This window comes from Sorex araneus, chromosome 6, assembly GCF_027595985.1.
Source record: "Sorex araneus isolate mSorAra2 chromosome 6, mSorAra2.pri, whole genome shotgun sequence".
NCBI lineage: Eukaryota > Metazoa > Chordata > Mammalia > Eulipotyphla > Soricidae > Sorex > Sorex araneus.
In genome coordinates, this window is record NC_073307.1 from 84,619,191 (window position 1) to 84,640,542 (window position 21,352).

A 21,352-nucleotide genomic window follows, 5' to 3' on the forward strand; every position below is an offset into this window, starting at 1 on the left:
CATATGGGATGCTGGGATTCGAACCTGGGTCGGTCGTGTGCAAGGCAAACGCCCTACCCACTGCGCTATTGCTCCAGCCCCGGTTTTTTTTTTTTTTTTTTGATTTGGGGTCATCCCCGGCAGTGCTCAGGGATCACTCCTGCGGGTGCTCGGAGAACTGTGTGAGGTGCTGGGGGTCCACCCGGGGTCGCCTGCGTGCCAGGGACGTGCTCTACCCACTGTGCTATCTCTGCAGTCCCAGCACCTGGCGGCTGTGGGGGACCACAGGGGTCAGCCGCAGGAGGGAGCCCCGAGCCCTGGATGTCCCTGCAGCCCCGCAGCCGGGCCGAGGGTCCCACTGAGAAGAGGGCGAAGGGAGCGCCCCAGCTGCCGTGGGATAAAGCTGGCGAGGGGGCCGCACCCTCCCCACCCACGGGACTCTGGGTGACCGGGGGGCCGGGAAGGGATCCGCAGAGCTGCGAGTCCTCCGGCCTCCCCTGGGGAACGGGACTTCCCTGCTCCCACCATGGTTTCTTCTTCTCCGTGCATGCAGCACACCTCTCATTCATGGGCCAGCCCTTGTGTAGGGTGTCACCGTCTCTCCAGTCTCTGTTTATGGCACTGACGTGTGTCAGGAGTAGCACTGTCTGGAGCACTGTCCTCCCCTTGTTCGATTTTCTCGAGCGGGCACCAGTCACGTCTCCATTGTGAGACTTGTTGTGACTGTTTTTGGCATATCGAATACGCCACGGGGAGCTTGCCAGGCTCTGCCGTGTGGCCGGGATACTCTCGGTAGCTTGCCAGGCTCTCCGAGAGGGATCGAGGAATCGAACCCAGGTCGGCCGAGTGCGAGGCAAACGCTCTACCCGCTGTGCTATCGCTCCAGCCCATCTCAGGATTATTTTCTTTGCAATAAGCTGGTCCGCAGGATTCCTTTTACATGTACTTCCTGCCTCCCCACACCTCCTTAGTTTTCACACTCCTTACTAAGGTTTGTGGGTTTTTTTTTGCAGTGGGTGGGGAGTGCTCAGGGGAGCACAGTTGTTTGCTTGTTTGGGTTTGGGTCACACCCAGCCACTTTCTGGCTGACTGTTGGCTCTGCCCTCGGGGATCGTTCCTTCTGTGACTCAGGGGGCCATCTGGGTGCCCAGGATTGAGCCCAGGTAGACAGCACTCAAGGCAGCTGCTGTACCATCTGTCTGGCCCACGAGATGGTTTTTACGGAACAAAACTGACTTAGAAAGATGTGGTGGGGAGGGAAGGGAATGCATGTCAAGAGAGAACACGGCTTCTCCGGAGTGGAAAATGCAAGCGACAGCACACGGAGACCAGCAAGTGCCGCGCATATGGGGGGAGGGCACGGGCTGAAGAACAAGCCCATTCCTTCCTTTTTTTTTTTTTAAACTCAATATCAAGTTTCTTTGACAGTTTTGGTGCTCACATGTTTGGGGTACAAAAAGTGAAATAAATCTGTCTTCATACCCCAGAAGATTGTTTCAAACTCACAGATAAAGTGGGTTTTAATACTTTTTTTTTTTCCTTGTAGATTTGGCATCGACTAGGCTCACCGTTTTAGTTTATTCACTCTTGGAGATCTGCTTTTTATATGGGGGGGTAGGGGGCGTCACACCTGGCGGTGCACAGGGGTTCCTCCTGGCTCTGCACTCAGGAATCACTCCTAGTGGTGCTCGGGGGACCCTATGGGATGCTGGAAATCGAACCCAGGTTGGCCGCATGCAAGGCAAACACTCCCCGCTCCAGCCCTAGATCTGCTGATTCTTAAATAGCCTCTTGCTCACTTGATAAAAATAAATAACGAAGCCAGAGAGATAGTACATAGTGTGAAGCACTGGCCTTGCATGCCCCCAGGTTTGGTCCCCAGCACCACACAGGCGTCCCGAGCCCCCAGGACGGACTCCTGAGCACAGAGCCAGGAGTAAGCCCTGAATACTGCCGGATGTGCTGCGTTTCCCCGCGCCCCCCGCCCCCAGTGGGTAGCGTGGGGTACAGGATGCCACCCCCAGTCTTGGTAGTCTTCTGTCCTTGCCCTTCTCAGACCCTGGTGCTGTCTCCGCAGGTCGGAACGAGCTGATCGCCCGCTACATCAAGCTCCGGACAGGGAAGACCCGTACCAGGAAGCAGGTGGGCCCAGGGAGATGGGTGGGAGGGCCCCGGACAGCCCCCAGCTCATCTCCCCCAGTGCCCCAGAGCAGGGCAAGACATGGACACTGTTCTTGGATTTGTTGCTGAAGTCTGAGTTAGTGGGATAAGGCAGGTCCACTGGTCTGCGAGCGACCTGGCCTTCCTTCCATCCATCCATCCATCCATCTATCTATCCATCCATCCATCCATCACCCACCACTCACCCATTCATCCATCCCGTGACCAACCCATTCATCCATCCATCCACCCATCCATCCATCCATCCATCCATCCATCTATCTATCTATCCATCCATCCATCCATCACCCACCACTCACCCATTCATCTATCCCATGACCAACCCATTCATCCATCCATCCACCCATCCATCACCCACCACTCACCCATTCATCCATCCAGTGACCAACCCATCTATCCATCCATCCATCCATCCATCCATCCATCCATCCATCCATCCATCCATCACCCACCACTCACCCATTCATCCATCCAGTGACCAACCCATTCATCTGTCACCCATCCATCCATCCACTCATCTACCCAGCCACCCATCCGCCATCTATCCATACACCCCTCCATCCGTACACTTATCTGCCTATCCATGACCACCCATCCACCCATTTACAATCCATTCATCTACCCTCTACCCACTCATCCATTCCGCAATTCATTCCTCTATGGTCCATCCATCCATCCACTCGTCCGTTCATCCACCCATCCTTCCTTCATCCATCCATCCATCCATCCATCCATCCATCCATCCACCCATACACATAAATACCAACATCCATCCCCCCACCCCACCCGCCCACCCATCCATCCATCCCCTTGACTCCCTCCATCTGCAGATGTGGACTTAAGGGCTGTGCAGGGCTGAGGGGTGGGGAGCACCAGGAGAGACAAGGGCCCTTCTCTTCCGGTCACAGGTCTCCAGCCACATCCAGGTATTGGCTCGTCGCAAAGCCCGTGAGATCCAAGCCAAGCTAAAGGTAGGCAGGGCGGAGAGGGGGGCTGGAGTAACCAGGGCCTAGGGGAGGGGGACGGTGCTCCCCTGGGCCTGGGGCTCTTTTCCCTTGAGGTTTGGGGCCCGGTTACTTGTGCGCAGAGATGGCCTGCATCTCCCTATAGATAGGGGTTCAGGAGCTCTGCGTGTGCGTGTGTGCGCGTGTGTGTGTGTGCGTGTGTGTGTGTGCGTGTGTGTGTGTGCGTGTGTGTGTGTGTGTGTGTGTGTGTGTGTGTGTGTGTGTGTGTGGAGCCAGTTTCATAGACGCTGGGAAGCTGCCAGGGTGTCTCTGCTGTTCCCTCTTTGTTCTGGGGCCACACCCAGTGATGGGTGTAACAGATACTGCTCAGGCATTACTCCTGGATCTGTGCTCAGGAATTGCTCCTGATGGTGCTTGGGGGACCATCTGGGAAGCCACAGGCTGAACCAGGGTGAGCCACACGCAAGGCGGATGCCCCCTGTGCTGTCTCTCCAGCCCCCGCTCCAGCCGCCTGGCGGGGCCACACATGGCCGAGAGCAGGGCCTTGCTCTCAGAATCAAACCCCACTTCCTGAGGGCCTGCTCCAGTGACTGTCCCCTTAGAAGCCCCTCCGGCCCCTTCCTAACGTCCCCTGGAGCCCGAGGGGCACCTTCCCTGTCAGACCAGCAAGTCGTGGCCGCTCTCTGTGGGACCAACACAGTGCTGGAGCGTTGGGGTGAGGGGTGGGGGCTGGGCCCTTGCGGTGGACACATGGTTCGTTAAAGCAGCACCCGCAGGGCTGGGGCGAGAGCACAGCGGGGAGGGCGTTTGCCTTTAACGCACCCGACCTGGTTTGATTCCCAGAATCCCATAGGGTCCCCGGAGCACTGCCAGGAGTAATTCCTGAGTGCATGGGCCAGCAGGAACCCCTGTGCACTGCCGGGTGTGACCCAAAAAGAAAAAAAAATACCAACAACAACACCCACATTCACAAAAGTCTCTTTTTCCTTTCTTTTCTTTTTTAATGAAAGAACTATGATTTTTCAGCTATTGGTAGTTGAGTTGTAGGTATGCACCCTAGAACCCCAAACTACCCTAGAGTTTCAAATCTCTAGTGTTCCTTAAAGTGAGGCTGCCCGGGGGCCGGGGGTCAGCGGCAGCTGTGGGTGCAGTTGGGGGAGGGGCGGGGGGTGCTTTCTGCTTGTTTGCATAAAGAAGGTAGATAGATTTCCAGGGGGGCACCGAGTGGTTTTAATTTTTCCCCTGAGGAAGGGGGCGGTGAGTCAGGTGACGCGGGCAGCCCTGTTTCGTGGCTGTGGTCTGGGGGCTGGGCCTGGGGGTGCCTCCCTGCTCCTCCGTGTGCCGGAGTGACCCCCCAGCACTATGGAATATGTCCGTCCCCCCTCCAAACCAACAGCAGAGTAAATAAGTCTCTAAACTAGTTGCCCCAAAGGTCGGGTTGGTCCCAGCGGCCCCAGGAGTGGGGAATGAGTGGGCTGCACCCAGCCCTCCGGGCTCCCTACCCCCCCACCCCGTCCCTCAGCTGTCCTCCGGCCTGCACAGCTGCCCCTTTGTCCCCGGACAGCGGCTGGGCCGCAGCTGTTGCTCCCACCCTCTCAGGCCACCACATGTACCCTGAAAACTCCCAGGCCCTGGGGCCCAAGTGTTCACACACACACACACACACACACACACACACACACACACACACACACTCCCCCTCCATCCCCTCCTCCCCTCTCTGGTCAGTCCTGACAGTGCCTCTGCAGGTACGGGCAGTGGGGCGACCAACCTTTCTTTCCCTGGGGGTCCAGCAGGTGGCCCACATTTCCTTAAGGGATTGCGTTACCTTCCACACCCTCTAACCCAGGGTCCAGGGCAGCCTTCGGTAGGCCATCAGCCGGCTCAGAGGGTATGCGGGCTTGGGAACCATGAAATGAGCGGCAGATAGGGTTTTCCCCCTTTTCATCGATTCACCGTGAGGCACAGTACTAGAGCGTTCATGTTTGAGCTTTGACCTTACGATCACCAAGCACCCATCCCTTCACCAGGGCACGTTTCCCACCACCAAAGTCCCCGGTATCCCCCCCACCCACCCCTGCCTGTGTGGCAGACAGTTTGCACAATTCTCTCTCCCTCTACTTTGGTTGTCTTCGGTATTTCGAGACCAGTCCCACCACCCCTCATTCCCGCCGAAAGGCAGTGCTAGACTGTGTGTTTTGTACTGCTTGTTACGGATACAATATAACGTCGCTCTAGGAGTTCTAAAATGTTAATAATTAGGGTCTGGAGAGATCTCTGCAGCAAGTTGCTCGGGTCCGAGATTTGTTCTGTGTCTCTGGATCCTGACCGTGGGGGGAGCTTGAGTCGACAGTGGCCGTGTCTGGACGTCATCTCGGGTGGGGCGGGGGGGGGTGGGGGGAGGAGAAGGACCGACTCGTCCCCCGTCCCGTGAGGCCTGGCATCTCCCGCCACCGCCACCCATACCTGGAGCGTTTCGCTGAGTTCTAGAAGATGGCGGCCGCCGGGATTCCCAGGGGCAGGCGGAGGGACGGCACCTGAGGGGCAGATATTTTGCATCCTTGGTGCTTTTCCAAAGGGCAGGGTGAGAGGACTGCCGGGAGTGAGCACTGGGCCAGGATCACCACCTGAGCACTGGGCCTGGAGCAGTCCCCAAGCACTCCTGGGTGTGGAACAAAAACAACCCCCCCACCCCCCCCAATAGCCTGTGACAGGGTGGGTTCAGAGGTCACCACCTCCGGGACCCTGATGAGGGCGTCGGGTCCAGATAGTCCCTGCTCCCTGCTGAGCTGTCCCGGCCCGTGAGGGAGGGGGCGAAAGCGGCCGGGGCTTAGGGAGCACGTGTCTGCGGGCTTCCCGGTGGACGGCCACCACCCCGCGCCTGTCCTCCAGGTGCAGGGGTCCAGCAGGCTGGTCAAGGTGCCCAGCCAGTCCCTCCTGGACAGCGCCCATGTTAGCTCCCGCCTGGGTTAGCAGAGGCGGCCTTGGCTTGGTGGGGCCACGGGTAAGGGGGGTCCCCGACCCTCAGGGCCTCCTCTGCCCCCTGGGTGGGTAGACTCGGGCACATGCCAGCTGCTCCCCAGCCCTGACAGCCTGGCAGGATGCCCAGATGCCCCTGGTGGGGGCTGCAGTCCAGTCCCGCTTGTGCCCACCTGACCCTCTGGTCCAATCCCTGGGCCCTGTCACGGAGTCACTGTGGGGTGCCCCCGTTGGGTGGGTGTTGCCCGCCTCGCAGAGGGCTATGACACCGCGACCCCCCGGGGAGGCGGGGTCTTGGGCTGTCTCATACCACGCGAAGGGATGTGAGCGTCCAGTGGTCACTGAGGGGCCCCAAGAGGGTCTGCTGGACCCCTGCAGCCCCTCAGAGCCTGACTCCTGAATGCTCCTCCCAGGGAAACTAGGGACGGGTCAGGCCCGGTCAGCTGCCAGGACCTCTGTCCACTCTCAACCTGCCCTTCGCTCAGTACAGACCCAGTTCTACCAGATCCTTCCCCAGCCATGGCCCGTTCCTTATCCCCGTGAAAGAGTCCGTCAGGAAGGTGAAGAAAGTCCAGGACCCGGGGCGATAGCACAGCAGGTAAGGCACTTGCTCTCCGCAGGGCTGACCTGGATTTGATCCCCAGCATCCCATATGAGCCCCCTGCACCAACTCCCCGACCCCAGGAGTGATCCACAGAGCCAGAAGGAAGCCCCGAGTGTTGCTGATAATAAACAGCCCAAAAAAATAAACCTGTGGAATCCCACCTTTTAGCCCCAAGAAAGCTGTGGTGTTGGCTGACACTCTCGGTTCCACTAGATTAGCACTGGAGCACTGTTGTCCCGTTGTTCATCTATTTGCTTGAACGGGCACCAGTAACATCTCCATGGTGAGACTTGTTGTGACTGTTTTTGGCATATCGAATACACCACGGGGAGCTTGCCAAGCTCTGATATACGGGCGGGATACTCTCGGTAGCTTGCCGGGCTCTCCGAGAGGGGCGGAGGAATCGAACCCGGGTCGGCCGCGTGCAAGGCAAACACCCTACCTGCTGTGCTATCGCTCCTGCTGATTATACGGTCTCAGTTTGGTCAAAGACACTGTTCCCATAGGGCTTTTCGAAATACAGAATGTCGGAGATTTAGAGCACTTGATTTTGCTCTTGGAGCACACTCAGTAGTGCTCGTAGTGCTCAGGGCTCACTCCTGGCTCTATCTGTGCTTAGGGATCACTTCTGGAGGGGCTCTGGGGACCCTCTGGGATGCCTGGGGTGGAACCCAGGTCGGCCGCATTCAAGGCAAGTGCTCGACTCTGTGCTATCACTCTGGCCCCAGCTTAGAGTGTTTGAAGTCTAGAGTGCTGGACCTCCGGTTCCAAGGCACTTTGGGCCCATTGTTCAGAGATTACAGATGCTGTCTCGCTGATGCCCATGTCCCGCACTCTTATTTGCTCCTTTCTGATGCTCTCCCGAAAGCTTATTAACAGCCCGTGCAGGGGAGAGCCTTTTTTTTTTCTTTTTGGGTCACACCCGGTGATGCACAGGGGTTACTCCTGGCTCTGCACTCAGGAATCACTCCTGGCGGTGCTCAGGGGACCCTATGGGATGCTGGGAATCGAACCCGGGTCGGCCACGTGCAAGGCAAACGCCCTCCCCGCTGTGCTATCCCCGCCAGCCCCGGGAGAGCCATTCTCTGGGGTCTCAACCCACCAAGGGGAGGCTGTGGGCTTTTTTCTGACTTGTGAAGGGTCGCGGTGTCCTGGGGGTCCAGTGGCAGAGGTGACCCCGAGTGGGGTCGTTGGTGAGCGCTGCTTCTCTCCGAGCCGGCCGTGTGACCAGGGGCAGCCCTCCTGCCCGCTGGCGAAGGGCCCGGCAGGTGTCCACGCCCTGGGCCAGGGCGGATTCAGGGCGTGCTGCCACGGGCTCTGCCTGGCCCGTCACCTCCCTGGCACCAGGCACCTCCCCACGGGGAGAGGAGCTGGAGGACTTTGCCCCCAGCAAGCCCACAGGCGGCCTTCTGCGTGGGATCAGAGCCCCAGGGGGCGTGTGGGGCCATGCTCCGCTGACAAGATCACCTGGAGTCTGGTTGGGCACCATTTTTCCAGGGTGGGGTGTGATCAGCTGTGACACTCCAGTCTTGCTCTTGGAGCACTTTCAGTCACCAAAAATGACTCCCAAATAATTAGGCCTGAATGAAGGGCCTTGGACGTTGGATGCCCCAGAAACAAACTATTTCTGCAAGTCATTTTGGTTTATTTTTGTTTGTTTGTTTGTTTTTTGGGGCCATACCTGGTGATGTTCAGGGATTCCTCCTGGCTCTGCACTCAGGAATCACTCCTGGCGGTGCTCAGGGGGACCCTATGGGATGCTGGGGATCGAACCCGGGTTGGCCGAGTCCAGGGCAAACGCCCTCCCCGCTGTGCTCTTGCTCCGGCCCCAGCAAATCATGTTTTATACTTCCCAGCGCTCACCGGCCGGCGGGTTATCCCACGACACTGTGGGCAGGGCAGACACTCGTCGTCTAATGACCAGAGTTCAGGGTGTGCGGGGCCAGGGAGGGGGCAGCTGCGGGCTGGCCGCCGGCCTGCTGACCCTCGCTCAGCTCTCAGCAGACCAGTGTCGTGTCCCGGAAGAGGGGAGGCCGAGGCCCCGGGAAACCCAGGGCCGAACTCAGCACCCCAGAGCGCGTGCAGGCGGGCACTGTGGGAACCTGGGCCTGGTCCAGGGTGAGGGCCGCGGGCAGTGGACAGCCTCCCTGCCACCCGCTCGGAGCCTTGCTGGCCTGAGCCAGCCCCTGCTGAGACGCCCCCCCGCCGCCCCCCAACACACACACACACACACACACACACACACACACACACACACCCGTTATCTCCTTCCAGGACCAGGCCGCTAAGGACAAGGCCCTGCAGAGCATGGCGACCATGTCATCGGCCCAGATCATTTCTGCCTCCGCCTTCCACAGTAAAATGGCCCTGGCCCGGGGCCCCGGCTACGCAGCGGTCTCGGGGGTAAGTGGGCCCCGCGCGGCCTGCTCGCTCCGCCCCCCTGGGGAATCCCAGCGTGTGTCACTGGGGTCTGGGGACCTTGGGGGAGGGCGGAGGGGCGAAGAGCAAGGATGGAGGAGCAGTGCAGAGTCCCCCACAGGGGCGTGACCCCGCAGCCCTGTCTCCAGGGAGAGGCACGGGTGGAGGCCCACAGCTCCCCCTGCTGAGTCGCTGTCCACTCGCCATGCCTGTGGCCCTCCCTCTGCTCTGCTCGCTCTCTGAGAAGGCCAGGACGCGCCTTCTCCCAGGGTCACGTGACTGGAAGGTGCCCAGACGCACCCATACAGCGGGGCTGGTGCCCGTGCAGGCAGGCACGGAAGGAGCCGAGGCAGAAGCTGGGCGCGGGGGGACTTTGCTGGGGCAGCGGCTCCCAAAGGGTGGTTTTTGATTTTTGGGTTTTTTTTTTGTTTTGTGTTTTTTTTTTCTTTTTGGGCCACACCCGGAGATGCACAGGGGTTCCTCCTGGTTTTGCACTCAGGAGTTACTCCTGGCGGTGCTCGGGGGACACTATAGGATGTTGGGAATCGAACCCGGGTCAGCCGCGTGCAAGGCAAACGCCCTCCCCGCTGTGCTGTCGCTCCAGCCCCCTCCCCTCCCTCACTCTGCTCTTTCGCTCCCTCAGTTTTGGCAGGGAAATTTGCCGGGACAAGCCGGAACATCCCACGAGTGAGTATGTCTGAGGACTGTCGGCTGAGCCTGGCCCCCAAGGTGGCATGGGGGGGGGAGGGTCCCCACCGAGCAGCCTCAGGGGATTGGAGACTCTGGCTTATTCCTGGCTCCGCCTGCCATGTGGACACCTGGAGTGACGTTGGCAGGGACTCCCAGAGTTCAGCAGAGTTTGGGGACAGGCCCTCCGGGGAGGAGGCCAGCCCGGGAGCTGGCAGAGTGGGAGAGTGGGAGGAGCCGACGGAGAGGGGGAGGGGAGCCCCAGGACACAGGGCTGGGGTCCCGGCAGGGCCCTGGGCTCAGGCCTCCTCCCATCCCGTCCCCGCAGTGTGAAACCTTTCTCTCCACAATCCTACGCCGCCGTCCAGCCTTCCCTGCCGCTGCCAGGTGAGTCCTTCCTTCCTTCCTTCCTTCCTTCCTTCCTTCCTTCCTTCCTTCCTTCCTTCCTTCCTTCCTTCCTTCCTTCCTTCCTTCCTTCCTTCCTACCTTCTTTCCTTCCTTCCTTCCTTCCTGCCTGCGTACCTTCCTTCCTTCCTTCCTTCTTTCCTTCCTTCCTACCTTCCTTCTTTCCTTCCTTCCTTCCTTCCTTCCTTCCTTCCTTCCTTCCTTCCTTCCTGCCTACCTTCCTTGCTTCCTTCATTCCTTCCTTCCTTCTTTCCTTCCTTCCTACCTTCCTTCTTTCCTTCCTTCCTGCCTACCTTCCTTCCTTCCTTCCTTCCTTCCTTCCTTCCTTCTTTCCTTCCTTCCTACCTTCCTTCTTTCCTTCCTTCCTGCCTACCTTCCTTCCTTCCTTCCTTCCTTCCTTCCTTCCTTCCTTCCTTCCTTCTTTCCTTCCTTCCTTCCTTCCTCCCTTCCTTCCTTCCTACCTTCCTTCTTTCCTTCCTCCCTTCCTCCATCCCTCCCTTCCTTCCTCCCTCCCACCCTCCCTCCCTCCCTCCCTCCTTCCTTCCTTCTTTCCTTCCTTCCTTCCTTCCTTCCTTCTTTCCTTCCTTCCTTCCTTTCTTCCTTCCTTCTTTCCTTCCTTCTGTTTTCTAATTTCTGGGTCACACCTGTCTGTACTTGTGACTTACTCCTGCCTCAGTGCTCGGGGATCACTCCTGGCAGTGCTCAGGGGCCCACATGGCCCACCTGCAGTGCCAGGGATCCAACCCAGGTTGGCCGCGTGCAAGGCAAGCACAGCCCTCCCTGCTTGCCGTCTCTCTGGCCCTCCTTGACAGGCACATTTTTTTTTTTTTGGGTCACACTCAGCTCTGCACTCAGGGGTCACTCCTGCCGGTGCTCGGGGGACCCTACGGGATGCTGGGGATCGAACCCGGGTCTGCCGCGTGCAAGGCAAACGCCCTCCCCGCTGTGCTATATGCTCCAGCCTGACAGGCACAGTTTCTAACGTCTCAGACGCATCCCCCTGCTGGGGACAGACTCCTGAGGGGGCGCCTGCCCCGGGAACCCTCTGTCCAGCAGGACTCGGCTCCCGACCCGGCCGCTGTCTCGGAGTCAGTCGATTCGGGGGCCCGGGGGCTGTGTGGGGCCAGACCCCCTCCTCCCAGCCCCCAGCGCCCGGCGGGAGGCTCACGCTGGGCACTGGGACCTCCCCTCTGGGCCTGGTGGCGACAGGGGGTCCCCGCTCATGGAGGGAGGGCTTGTCCTGGAGGGGTGTGCCCAGGCCCCCACGTGGCCCCCGGTGTACAGGGTTCAACTCGCCCGCAGGCGCTGCGCCCTCCCCGCCCGCACCCCCGTGGCAGGGCCGCAGCGTGGCCAGCTCCAAGCTGTGGATGCTGGAGTTCTCCGCCTTCCTGGAGCAGCAGGACCCCGACACGGTAGGTGTGGCCTCCACGGGGACCCCAGCCCGCATCTGCTCCCCGCCCCAACCCAGGGCTGGCGGGGGGGATAGGGCCTCCCCGGGCCCGCCCCGCCTCTTCCCTCCCCTCCCCTCCCCTCCCCTCACCTGCCTGCCTCTCCCTGGCTTTCTTTTTTTTTTTTCCCTTTTGGGTCACACCCAGTGATGCACAGGGGTTACTCCTGGCTCAGTGCTCAGGAATCACTCCTGGCGATGCTCGGGGACTGTATGGGATGCCAGGAATTGAACCCGGGTCGGCCACGTGCCAGGCAAACGCCCTCCCCACTGTGCTATCGCTCTGGCCCTCCCTTGCTTTCTTGAGTCACCCTCCCTCTGGGCCTCAGCCCTCCCCGCCAAGTCCTGGACCCCGCCCCACGCTCCCGCTCCCTGGGCACACCCGCCCTTCCAAGAGACACCCCCGCCCCGTGTCTGAGCCCCTGAATCAGAGGCAGGAAGCAGCCTCCACCCTTCCGCCCGGCACAGCAGTAGAGGGGACAGGAGGGGGTGTGTGTGGAGTGCTCTGTGCCGCGTCCGTGTTAGCTGAGGGTCAGGCGGGAGGAGACGCCCCCTGCCCGCCACTGGCCTGGGCTTGGGGACTAAGCGTGGCGGGTCAGGGGTCTGCGGCTGCCGTTGATGGAGCCCCTCGCTGGGTGGCCGGCACAGCCCCTGGGGCTTCGTGCCCACCTCTCGGCTCTGCTGCTCCGCTTTGCCAGTGGGTGGGTGGGGCCTGACCTCCTGCCTGTCCATCCGTCTGTCTGCCTGCAAGGCCTGCGGCTGCCCCCGTGCCCCCTCACCCCCCCCACACACACCCGTTGTCCTCTCTGCAGTACAACAAGCACCTGTTCGTGCACATCGGCCAGTCCAGCCCCAGCTACAGCGATCCCTACCTCGAAGCCGTGGACATCCGCCAGATCTACGACAAGTTCCCGGAGAAGAAGGGGGGGCTCAAGGAGCTCTTTGAACGGGGGCCCACCAACGCCTTCTTCCTCGTGAAGTTCTGGGTAAGCCCCCGGACAGGCTCTCACGGCCCCAGAGCCAAGGAGAGAGGAGCAGGGAGAAGGGGGAGCACTGGCCCTGGCTAGACCTGGGCCCCCCGGGAGCGGGGACCCTGAGACAGTCCAGCGGGGCTGCAGGGCTGCGGGGCTGGGGGTGCTGATCAATGCAGTGGGGTCTGTCCGGGGAGCCTTCAGGGGGCTGCAGAACCAGGGAAAGGTCCAGCAGAGACCAGGTCACAGAGCAGGTGAGCAGGGTTTGAACGGCAGATACTGGTTGGTTGGTTGCAGAGCCTTGGAGGTTGGTTGGTTGCAGAGCCTTGGAGGTTGGTTGGTTGCAGAGCCTTGGAGGTTGGTTGGTTGCAGAGCCTTGGAGGTTGGTTGGTTGCAGAGCCTTGGAGGTTGGTTGGTTGCAGGGCCTCGAGTGTCGGGGCTGGGAGAGAGAACAGCAGTTTGGGCCACACCTAGTACATACTCGGCCCACGTTGGATTCCCAGTGCCGCCCGTTCCTGAGGCTTTCCATCTGCAGTATCTTTTCACGTGCCTCTTGGCCGTGAATTTTTATTTCTGTTCTGAATCCTTTGTATGCGTTAGATAGTAACCTCTGATCAGGGTGCAGAGACTTTTCTCCCATTGGATGGGGTGCCTCTTCATTTTGTTGTTTTCTTTTGCTGTGCTTAAGAGTTTTACTTATGTATTTTATTTTATTTTATTGTATATCCTTTGCTTTAGTTGCTTTAGGTTTTGGTGTCAGGTTTGAAAAACCATGAGTGGGTCCGGAGCAATAGCACAGCGGGGAGGGTGTTTGCCTTGCAGGCGGCCGACCTAAATTCAATTCCCAGCATCCCATAGGGTCCCCTGAGCACCACCAGGAGTCATTCCTGAGTGCAGAGCCAGGAGTAACCCCTGTGCATCGCCGGGTGTGACCCAAAAAGCAAAAAATAATATAAAATAAAAAATAAAAACCATGAATGGGTGTGGAGTGATAGCACAGCGGGTAGGGCATTTGCCTTGCACAAGGCCTACCTGGGTTCGATTCCCAGCATCCCATATCCCATATCGAACCTGGGTTCGATTCCCAGCATACCCCCGAGCACCACCAGGAGTCATTCCTGAGTGCAGAGCCAGGAGTAACCCCTGTGCATCGCCGGGTGTGACCCAAAAAGCAAAAAATAAAATAATGAAGTTTTTAAAAAATTAAATAAATAAAAACTATGAATGGGGCCAGAGCGATAGCACAGCAGGTAGGGTTGCCTTGCATGCTGTTGACCTGGGTTCGATCACTGGCACCCCGTATGGTCCTCTGAGCACTTTCGGGAGTGATCCCTGAGCAGAGCTAAGAGAAGCCCGAAGTAGTCCCCCCACAATGAAAAATCCAAAATTAAAAAAGCCACAAGACCAGGAATGTGGTTCACATGGTAGAGCACGTGCCTTGCCTGCCTGAGACGCTGGGTCCATGACCCAGCATATCCTGGCCTCTCAGCGTGCTGGTCACTGCTGGGCCCACTGGGAGTGGCCACCAATGTGATTAAAAAAAAAAAAGGCAGTCTCAAGACTGCTGCTGTAGTCTTGCCACCAGCTTCGTTCCAGTAGTTTTATGATTCTAGTCATACACTCAGATCTTCAATTCTTTTCTTCTTTTCTTTCCTTTTTCTTTTCTTTTTTTTTGCTTTTTGGGTCACATCTGGAGATACACAGGGGTCACTCCTGGCTCGTGCACTCAGGAATTACCCCTGGTGGTGCTCAGGGGACCATATGGGATGCTGGGAATCGAACCTGGGTCGGGCCGCGTGCAAGGCAAACGCCCTCCCCACTGTCCTATCGCTCCAGTCCCTCAATTCTTTTCTTTTCTTTTCTCTTTTGTTTTCGTTTTTGTTTTTGGATCATCCCCAGTGGTGCTCAGGGCTTACTCCTGGCTCTGCACTCAGCGGTCACTCCTGGCCTGGCTCAGGGCCCCATAGGGGTGCCGGGGACACACCCAAGTCAGCCGCGTGCGAGGCAAGTGCCCGACCTTTGACTCTGTCTCTCTCGCCTTTCAATTCACTTTTGGCTGATTTTGTGTGGGGTGTGAGATAAGGGCCAGGGTTCGTCGTTCTTCATAGACACTTTACTGTCTAGATTTTCCAGTGCCGTTTATTTAGTTTCATTATTTTTTCTTTCTTTTCTTTTTTAATTTTTTTACGAGAGAATCACTGTGATGTACAGTTTCAAACTTATGAACTTTTGTGTTTGCATTTCACTCATACAGTGATCGCTTACCCATCCCTCCACCAGTGCCCATTCACCTCCACCAATCTTTTTTGATTAAATTTTTTTTGGGGGGTGGGCCATACCTGGCAGTGCTCAGGGGCTCTGTCTGCAAGGGTCTCTCTGTGCCCAAGTTTCAGATCCCCAGTTGCAGAGAGACCCCGATCCACACACGACAATGCAAAAGCAACGGAACTTTATTACTCGCCTGAGCCAGCGCTGGCCTGAACTAGGGTCCGAGTCTCACCCAACACAGTGGCATCTTGACAAGGACCCCGACTCCCAATCACTAGTGGTTATATAGGGGTCAGGTTAAGAGCAGTTTACATGCTGGTCTACGTTTAGCATCGGCCCTAAGACGACAGTGGTCAGCAGTTAGACAATGGTGTGTAACCGTTTCTAAGGAGGGGACAGTGACCCCCCATGACCGGCCAGACCCAACCGCCCGGTTCCTTATCTGGGTACCTTACTCAACTGGGACTCTACCAGCACCTGCCAGCCCTGCTTTGGGGACACAGAAACCGAGGCCTCGTTGGGACTTCATGTCGGCTGCAGCTTGTCCTGGCATCAGTTTCGCCCCCGCAACTCCTGGTGGGGACCATGTGGGGTGCTGGGGGTCAGACCTTGGTCGGCCGCACGCCATGCAGCCGCGCCGCCCACTGTACTATCACTCCGGCCCCCAGGTTATGTGACTCCAGTACCATTGGCCGTGGTGTCCCTTGCACACAGTGCCAGCACCACACCCGTCACCAGTGTACCCACCTCCTTTCCTCAAGGACCCCAGCCCCCCCCTTTCTTTTTTTTTTTGCTTTTTGCATCACACCCGGTGATGCACAGGGGTTACTCCTGGCTCTGTACTCAGGAATTACTCCTGGCGGTGCTCAGAGGACCATATGGGATGCTGGGATTTGAACCCGGGTTGGCCGCGTGCAATGCAAATGCCCTACCCACTGTGCTATCATTCCAGCCCCCCCTCCCTTTCAGCCCTTCCACCCACCTACTCGGTTACGTGGATCCCTTCTCACATGGTCGTGGTCCTTCACCACTACCTTACAGCGTATCTTTGTTTTTTGGGGGTCACACCCGGCGATGCTCAGGGGTCCCTCCTGGCTCATGCACTCAGGAATCACTCCTGGCGGTGCTCAGGGGACCATATGGGATGCTGGGAATCGAACCCGGGTCGGCCGCGTGCAAGGCAAACGCCCTCCCTGCTGTGCTGTCGCTCCAGCCCATTTGCTGTGTATCTTTAAGTCTCATATGTGAACGAGATCTCCTCTCCTGTTCTCTCCCGTCCTCTCCCCTCTCCTCCCCTCTGCCCTCCTCTCCTCCTTTCTTTCTGTCCCACACCGGGTCTTAGTCCAGGTATGCTACACTCAGGGCTCACTCCTGGCCCGGATTGAACCCGGGTCAGCCGTCTTTGAGGGCAGGGCTCTGCCCGCTGTGTCCGGTCCTTTCTCTCTGGCTTCCCTCAGCCTGGTCCCCTCTAGTTCAATCCATGTTGCTGCACATTGCGTGCTTTTGTGATTCCTTTTTCGTTTTTGAAGTACAACAGATGTTATCTGGAGGTTTTTAGAAGGGGAGGAAGGAGGGAAAGTAAGTGAGAGAGAAACACGCTCAAGAGAGAACCTGGACTTGTCCAGGGGCAGAGAGCGCCCTACACTCATGCCAGCATTAGGTATGAAAGCATGAATGTCCTCCTCTCAGGCGGGGAGATGCGGGCGACACGTGTGCTCAGCCACGTGGGCACAAGCAGCACATGGGCTCGGGCAACATACCGATTTTGTTCTTCCTTTTCGCTGCCTCGCATCCCACGGTGTCTGTTCCCCGGCTGCCGACACTTTCATCTGTCCCTGGGCCTTGGGTCGTTTCCATGTCTGACTGCTCAGTGCGGCAGTGAACACGCGCCAACGGCATTTGTTGAGAAGACTGCCTTCTCCGTTGTAAACTCTTGGCTCCTTTGTCATAAATCACATAAATATGCATGTGGTTTATTCCGGGTGTTCTGTTCTGTGGCTCACTGGGTTTCTTTTTATTGCCAGCGCCACACTAGCTGGCTACGGTAGCTCCACAACCCCCTACTTGCTGCCTTTGAAGTCACGGCAGGTGATTCGTGTTCAGTGTTCCTCTTTCTCAAGATTCCTTTGGCTATCCAGGGTCTTTTTTTGTAAGATCCTACAACTTTTTTTTTTTCTTTTTGGGTCACACCGGGCAATGCACAGGGGTTCCTCCTGACTCTGCACTCAGGAATCACCACGGGCAGTGCTCAGGGGACCATATGGGATGCTGGAAATCAAACCCGGGTCAGCCGCATGCAAGGCAAACAAACACCCTACTCGTTGTGCTATAGCTCCAGCCCCCAAGATCCTACAACTTTTAGGATTTTTTTTTCTCTCTTTCTGTGAAATGTCATTGGAATTTTCTATTTTTCGTTGGAATTTTAAAATTTGGATTGCTTTGAGATGGATTTTGAGTGTTTTTGTTTTTCTTTTGGTTTTGGCGGGAGAGGGGAGGGGGGAGGTGGGGAGGCAGGTGGTGTTTCGATCACACCTGGCAGTGTTAAGGGGCCCAGATGCGGTACCAGGGATTGAACAGGGGTTGGACGCATGCAAGGCAAACACCTTGTCTCCGGTACAATCCCTCCCGTCCCTGGGGTTGCCCTGAGACTGAAGGTTGCTTTGCGTAGGGTGGGCATCCAAACGGTATCAGTTCTTCTAAACTATGCTGATGGGGGTGGGCATCCAAACGGTATCAGTTCTTCTAAACTATGCTGATGGAGGTCTTTCCAGTGTCTCTGGGGAGGGGGAGCACCCTGCTTACTGATCTCGCCTGGTGGGCCCTGGGGACCAGATGGGATACTGGGGATCGAACCCGGGTCGGCCTTATGCAAGGCTAATGCCCCACCCACCGGGCTATCACTCTGACCCCCAGAGGTGATTCCTGAGCACTACCAGCTATGGCACTTTAATTTTTTTCTATTTCACTGTCACTGTCACTGTCATCCCGTTGCTCATCGATTTGTTTGAGCGGGCACCAGTAACGTCTCTCATTGAGAGACTTATTGTTACTGTTTTTGGCATATCCAATAAACATGGGGAGCTTGCCAGGCTCTGCCTTGCGGGCTCCATACTCTCGGTAGCTTGCTGGGCTCTCCGAGAGGGGCAAAGGAATCAAACTCAGGTTGGCCGCGTGAAAGGCAAACGCCCAACCGCTGTGCTATCATCCAGCCCTTTTTCTATTTAATTAAATAATTAACTTTTCTATTTAATTTAGTTTAATGTAGGAAAAATAGCCACAACTGTTGATACAGTTCTATAATAAAAATTGATTAGGTAACAGACCTCCAATATTAAAATCAATGAAGTACAATGGCACAGCGGGTAGGGCACTTCCTTGCACACAGCTGACCCAGGTTCGATACCTCCGTCCCTCTCGGAGAGCCCGGCAAGCTACCAAGAGTATCCCGCCCACACGGCAGAGCCTGGCAAGCTACCTGTGGAGTATTCAATATGCCAAAAACAGTCACAACAAGTCTCACCATGGAGATGTTACTGGTGCCCGCTCGAGCAAATCGATGAACAACAGGACGACAGTGCTACAGTGCAGACAGAAGTACAAAAATTAATTTATGTGATGATATCTGACGCAGGGTTTTATTACGTTGCTGTCTAAGAATTTACCGAGCCGTTTGTTGCTGTAGCTGCATACGCGGCCCGCAGTCGGGGGAGACTTCAGGATCTGTGTCAGGCCAAAGAGTCCTCGTGGCCGTGGCTTGGGGAGGTGGGCATGGCTGGTGGGGCTTCCGAGAGCGGGGGGGGGTGGGGGTCGGGGTCCCCACCCTGAATCCAGAACACTCCGCACTGCTCAGCCTGGGCACCAGGTCCCTGAGATTATTCTCGGACAGGTGGAGAGTATTTGTGCCGCTGCAGTGGTGGGGGGTGGGCGTCTGGGGGAGCCACAGGAGGGGCGGATACTCGTCCCGCCCACCCCCCCCCCCGGGGGGCTCTGAGGAGGGTTCCGCTGCAGGGACTGGGAGACTCAGGAATCACAGAGCAGGGCGGTGTGGGAGGGGCGAGGCGGGGGCCCTCGGCTTTCCGCTGTCCTCATCAGGAGACCAATGAATGATGCTTGCCAGGAGGCTTTCTTCCCCCCTATGGTGACTCAGGTTCCCTGGGACAGACTCCTTTAGTGTAGTGAAACAAAGGGTGACCCTAAGTCTCCTATTTTCGTTCTTTTCTTTTTTTATTTTTTCCTAATTTTGGGGTCACACCTGGTGTTGCTCAGGACGTACTCCTGGCTCTGTACTCAGGAATTACTCCTGGAGGTGCTTGGGGACCATATAGGACGCCAGGGATCGAACCCTGGTCAGTTGCCTGCAAGGCAGACGCCCTACCTGCTGTACTCTTGTTCTGGCCCCAGTATTTTCATTCTTTTTTCTTTTTTTCTTTTTGGGTCACACCCAGTGATGCTCAGGGATTACTCCTGGCTCTACGCTCAGGAATTACTCCTGGCAGTGCACAGGGGACCCTATGGGATGCCGGGGATTGAACCTCGGTGGGGTCGGCTACATGCAGGCGCCTTCCCCGCTGTGTGCTATTGCTCCAGCCCCAGTATTTTTATTCTTTTTTTTTTTTGCTTTTTGGGTCACACCTGTTGATGCACAGGGGTCACTCCTGGCTCATGCACTCAGAAATCACCCCTGGCAGTGCTCAGGGGACCCTATGGGATGCTGGGATTCAAACACAGGTCGGCCGTGTGAAAGGCAAACACCCTACCCTCTATGTTATCGCTCCAGCCCCAGTATTTTCATTCTTGTCTGCAACTTTCTTTTCACACCTTCCCCTCCCCTCCACAAATTTTCACTTTCTCCAGTTTCCTTTTTTTTTTTTTTTGTTCTGCAGTGCTGGGGGTCCTCCCCAACTCACTGGGGATGGGGCTCGGGGCCTCGCCATGATCCCATGCTCCTTCCTGTCTGATCTTTGAAGGCAGCTCCTCCTGGTGGCCTGTGGGGAGGGTGGGGGAAGGTTGGCCTAGAAGTGTCACCACCCTGAGTGTCCTTCCCTCCCGGACTTCCTGCTCCAGGGCCACTAGACGGGGCAGCCTCAGGGCTGCTCTCAAAGGAGGCTCCTTGAGCCTTACCTCTCCGGGCTTGGGTCTGTGCGCTGGAGTTTGGGATTTGTTTGGGTTTTGTTGGTTGGTTGGTTGGTTGGTTGGGTTTTGGGTCACACCCAGCTCCCCAGCTCTAGACTTACTACTCCTGGCTCTGTGCTCAGGGATCATACCTGGTAGGGCTCCAGGAACCATAAGTAGTGCCAGGGACTGAACTGGGTCAGCTATCTGCAAGGCAGGAGTGCCTGACCAGCTTTTTTTTTGGGGAGAGGGGCCACACCCAGCAATGCTCTGGGTTCCTCCTGGTTCTGCACTCAGGAATCACTCCTGGTGGTGCTTTTGGGGGGGCCCTATGGGATGCCGGGGATTGAACCTGAGTTGGCCTCGTGCAAGGCAAGCACCCTCCCCACTATACTATTGCTCCCTCCCGCTCATTTAAAAGTGTTTGAAGAATTATTTTTTGGGGGGCCTTGGGGTCCTTGGCAGGACCTCCCAAGTGGTGTTAGGGGGCTGGAGGGAGTGCAGCAGAGGGGATAGTACAGTCAACCGGAGTCTAATTCTCTGCGCCATAGACAGTCCTGAGCACCAGCAAGAAGTGATTCAAGGGGCTGGAGCAATGGCACAGCGGGGAGGGCGTTTGCCTTGCATGCAACCGACTCGGTTCGATCCCCAGCATCCCATATGGTCCCCCGAGCACCGCCAGGAATAATTCCTGAGTGCAGAGCCAGGAGTAACCCCTGTGCATCGCCGGGTGTGACCCAAAAAGCAAAAAAAAAAAAAAAAAAAAAGAAAAGAAATGATTCGGGCCGGAGCGATAGCACAATGGGTAGGGCGTTTGTCTTGCACGTGGCCGACCTGGGTTCGATCCCCGGCATCCCATATGGTCCCCCAAGCACTGCCAGGAGTAATTCCTGAGTGCAAAGCCAGGAGTAACCCCTGAGCCCCTGAGCATCGCTGGGTGTGACCCAAAAAGCAAAAAAAAAAAAAAAAAAAGAAATGATTCAAGTACTGCTGGGTACTCGATCCTTCACCCCCTTGGACCCCACCCCCCCCCCAAAAAAAAAGGTGCATAGGAGGCCCAGGGGCCCTTCCTGGTGCTTCTGGACTGGCCAGGCCAGTGGCTGAATGTGAGGCCCGAGGAAGTGATGTTGTGAGGGCCTGAGCCGGCGTGGACCGTCCTGGCAACCGTGGCAGCTCGGGGCCACGGGCTGTGCTCGGGGATGCTCGGGGACCACCTGATGCCCCGCAAGGCCTGTCACTTAACCTCTGTGCTCTCCGCCCGGCCCTTATTCTCAGCTTAAGTTTTAATTTGCGGGGGGGGCGGGGGTTGGGGGCTACACCTGGCGCTGCTCAGAGG

General features: G+C 57.4%; 1 protein-coding gene across 1 annotated transcript in view; it reads left to right on the forward strand.

Moving 5' to 3' along the window:
• TEAD4 (TEA domain transcription factor 4) overlaps positions 1-21,352 on the forward strand; it is an 82,269-nt gene that overhangs the window by 51,734 nt on the left and 9,183 nt on the right. Inside the window, exons 3-10 of the mRNA XM_055142673.1 lie at positions 2,057-2,121; positions 3,069-3,131; positions 6,595-6,702; positions 8,983-9,111; positions 9,770-9,813; positions 10,142-10,200; positions 11,521-11,630; positions 12,478-12,651. Of these exons, the coding sequence (XP_054998648.1) occupies positions 2,057-2,121; positions 3,069-3,131; positions 6,595-6,702; positions 8,983-9,111; positions 9,770-9,813; positions 10,142-10,200; positions 11,521-11,630; positions 12,478-12,651 (752 nt within the window). The remainder of the gene's footprint in view (positions 1-2,056; positions 2,122-3,068; positions 3,132-6,594; positions 6,703-8,982; positions 9,112-9,769; positions 9,814-10,141; positions 10,201-11,520; positions 11,631-12,477; positions 12,652-21,352) is intronic.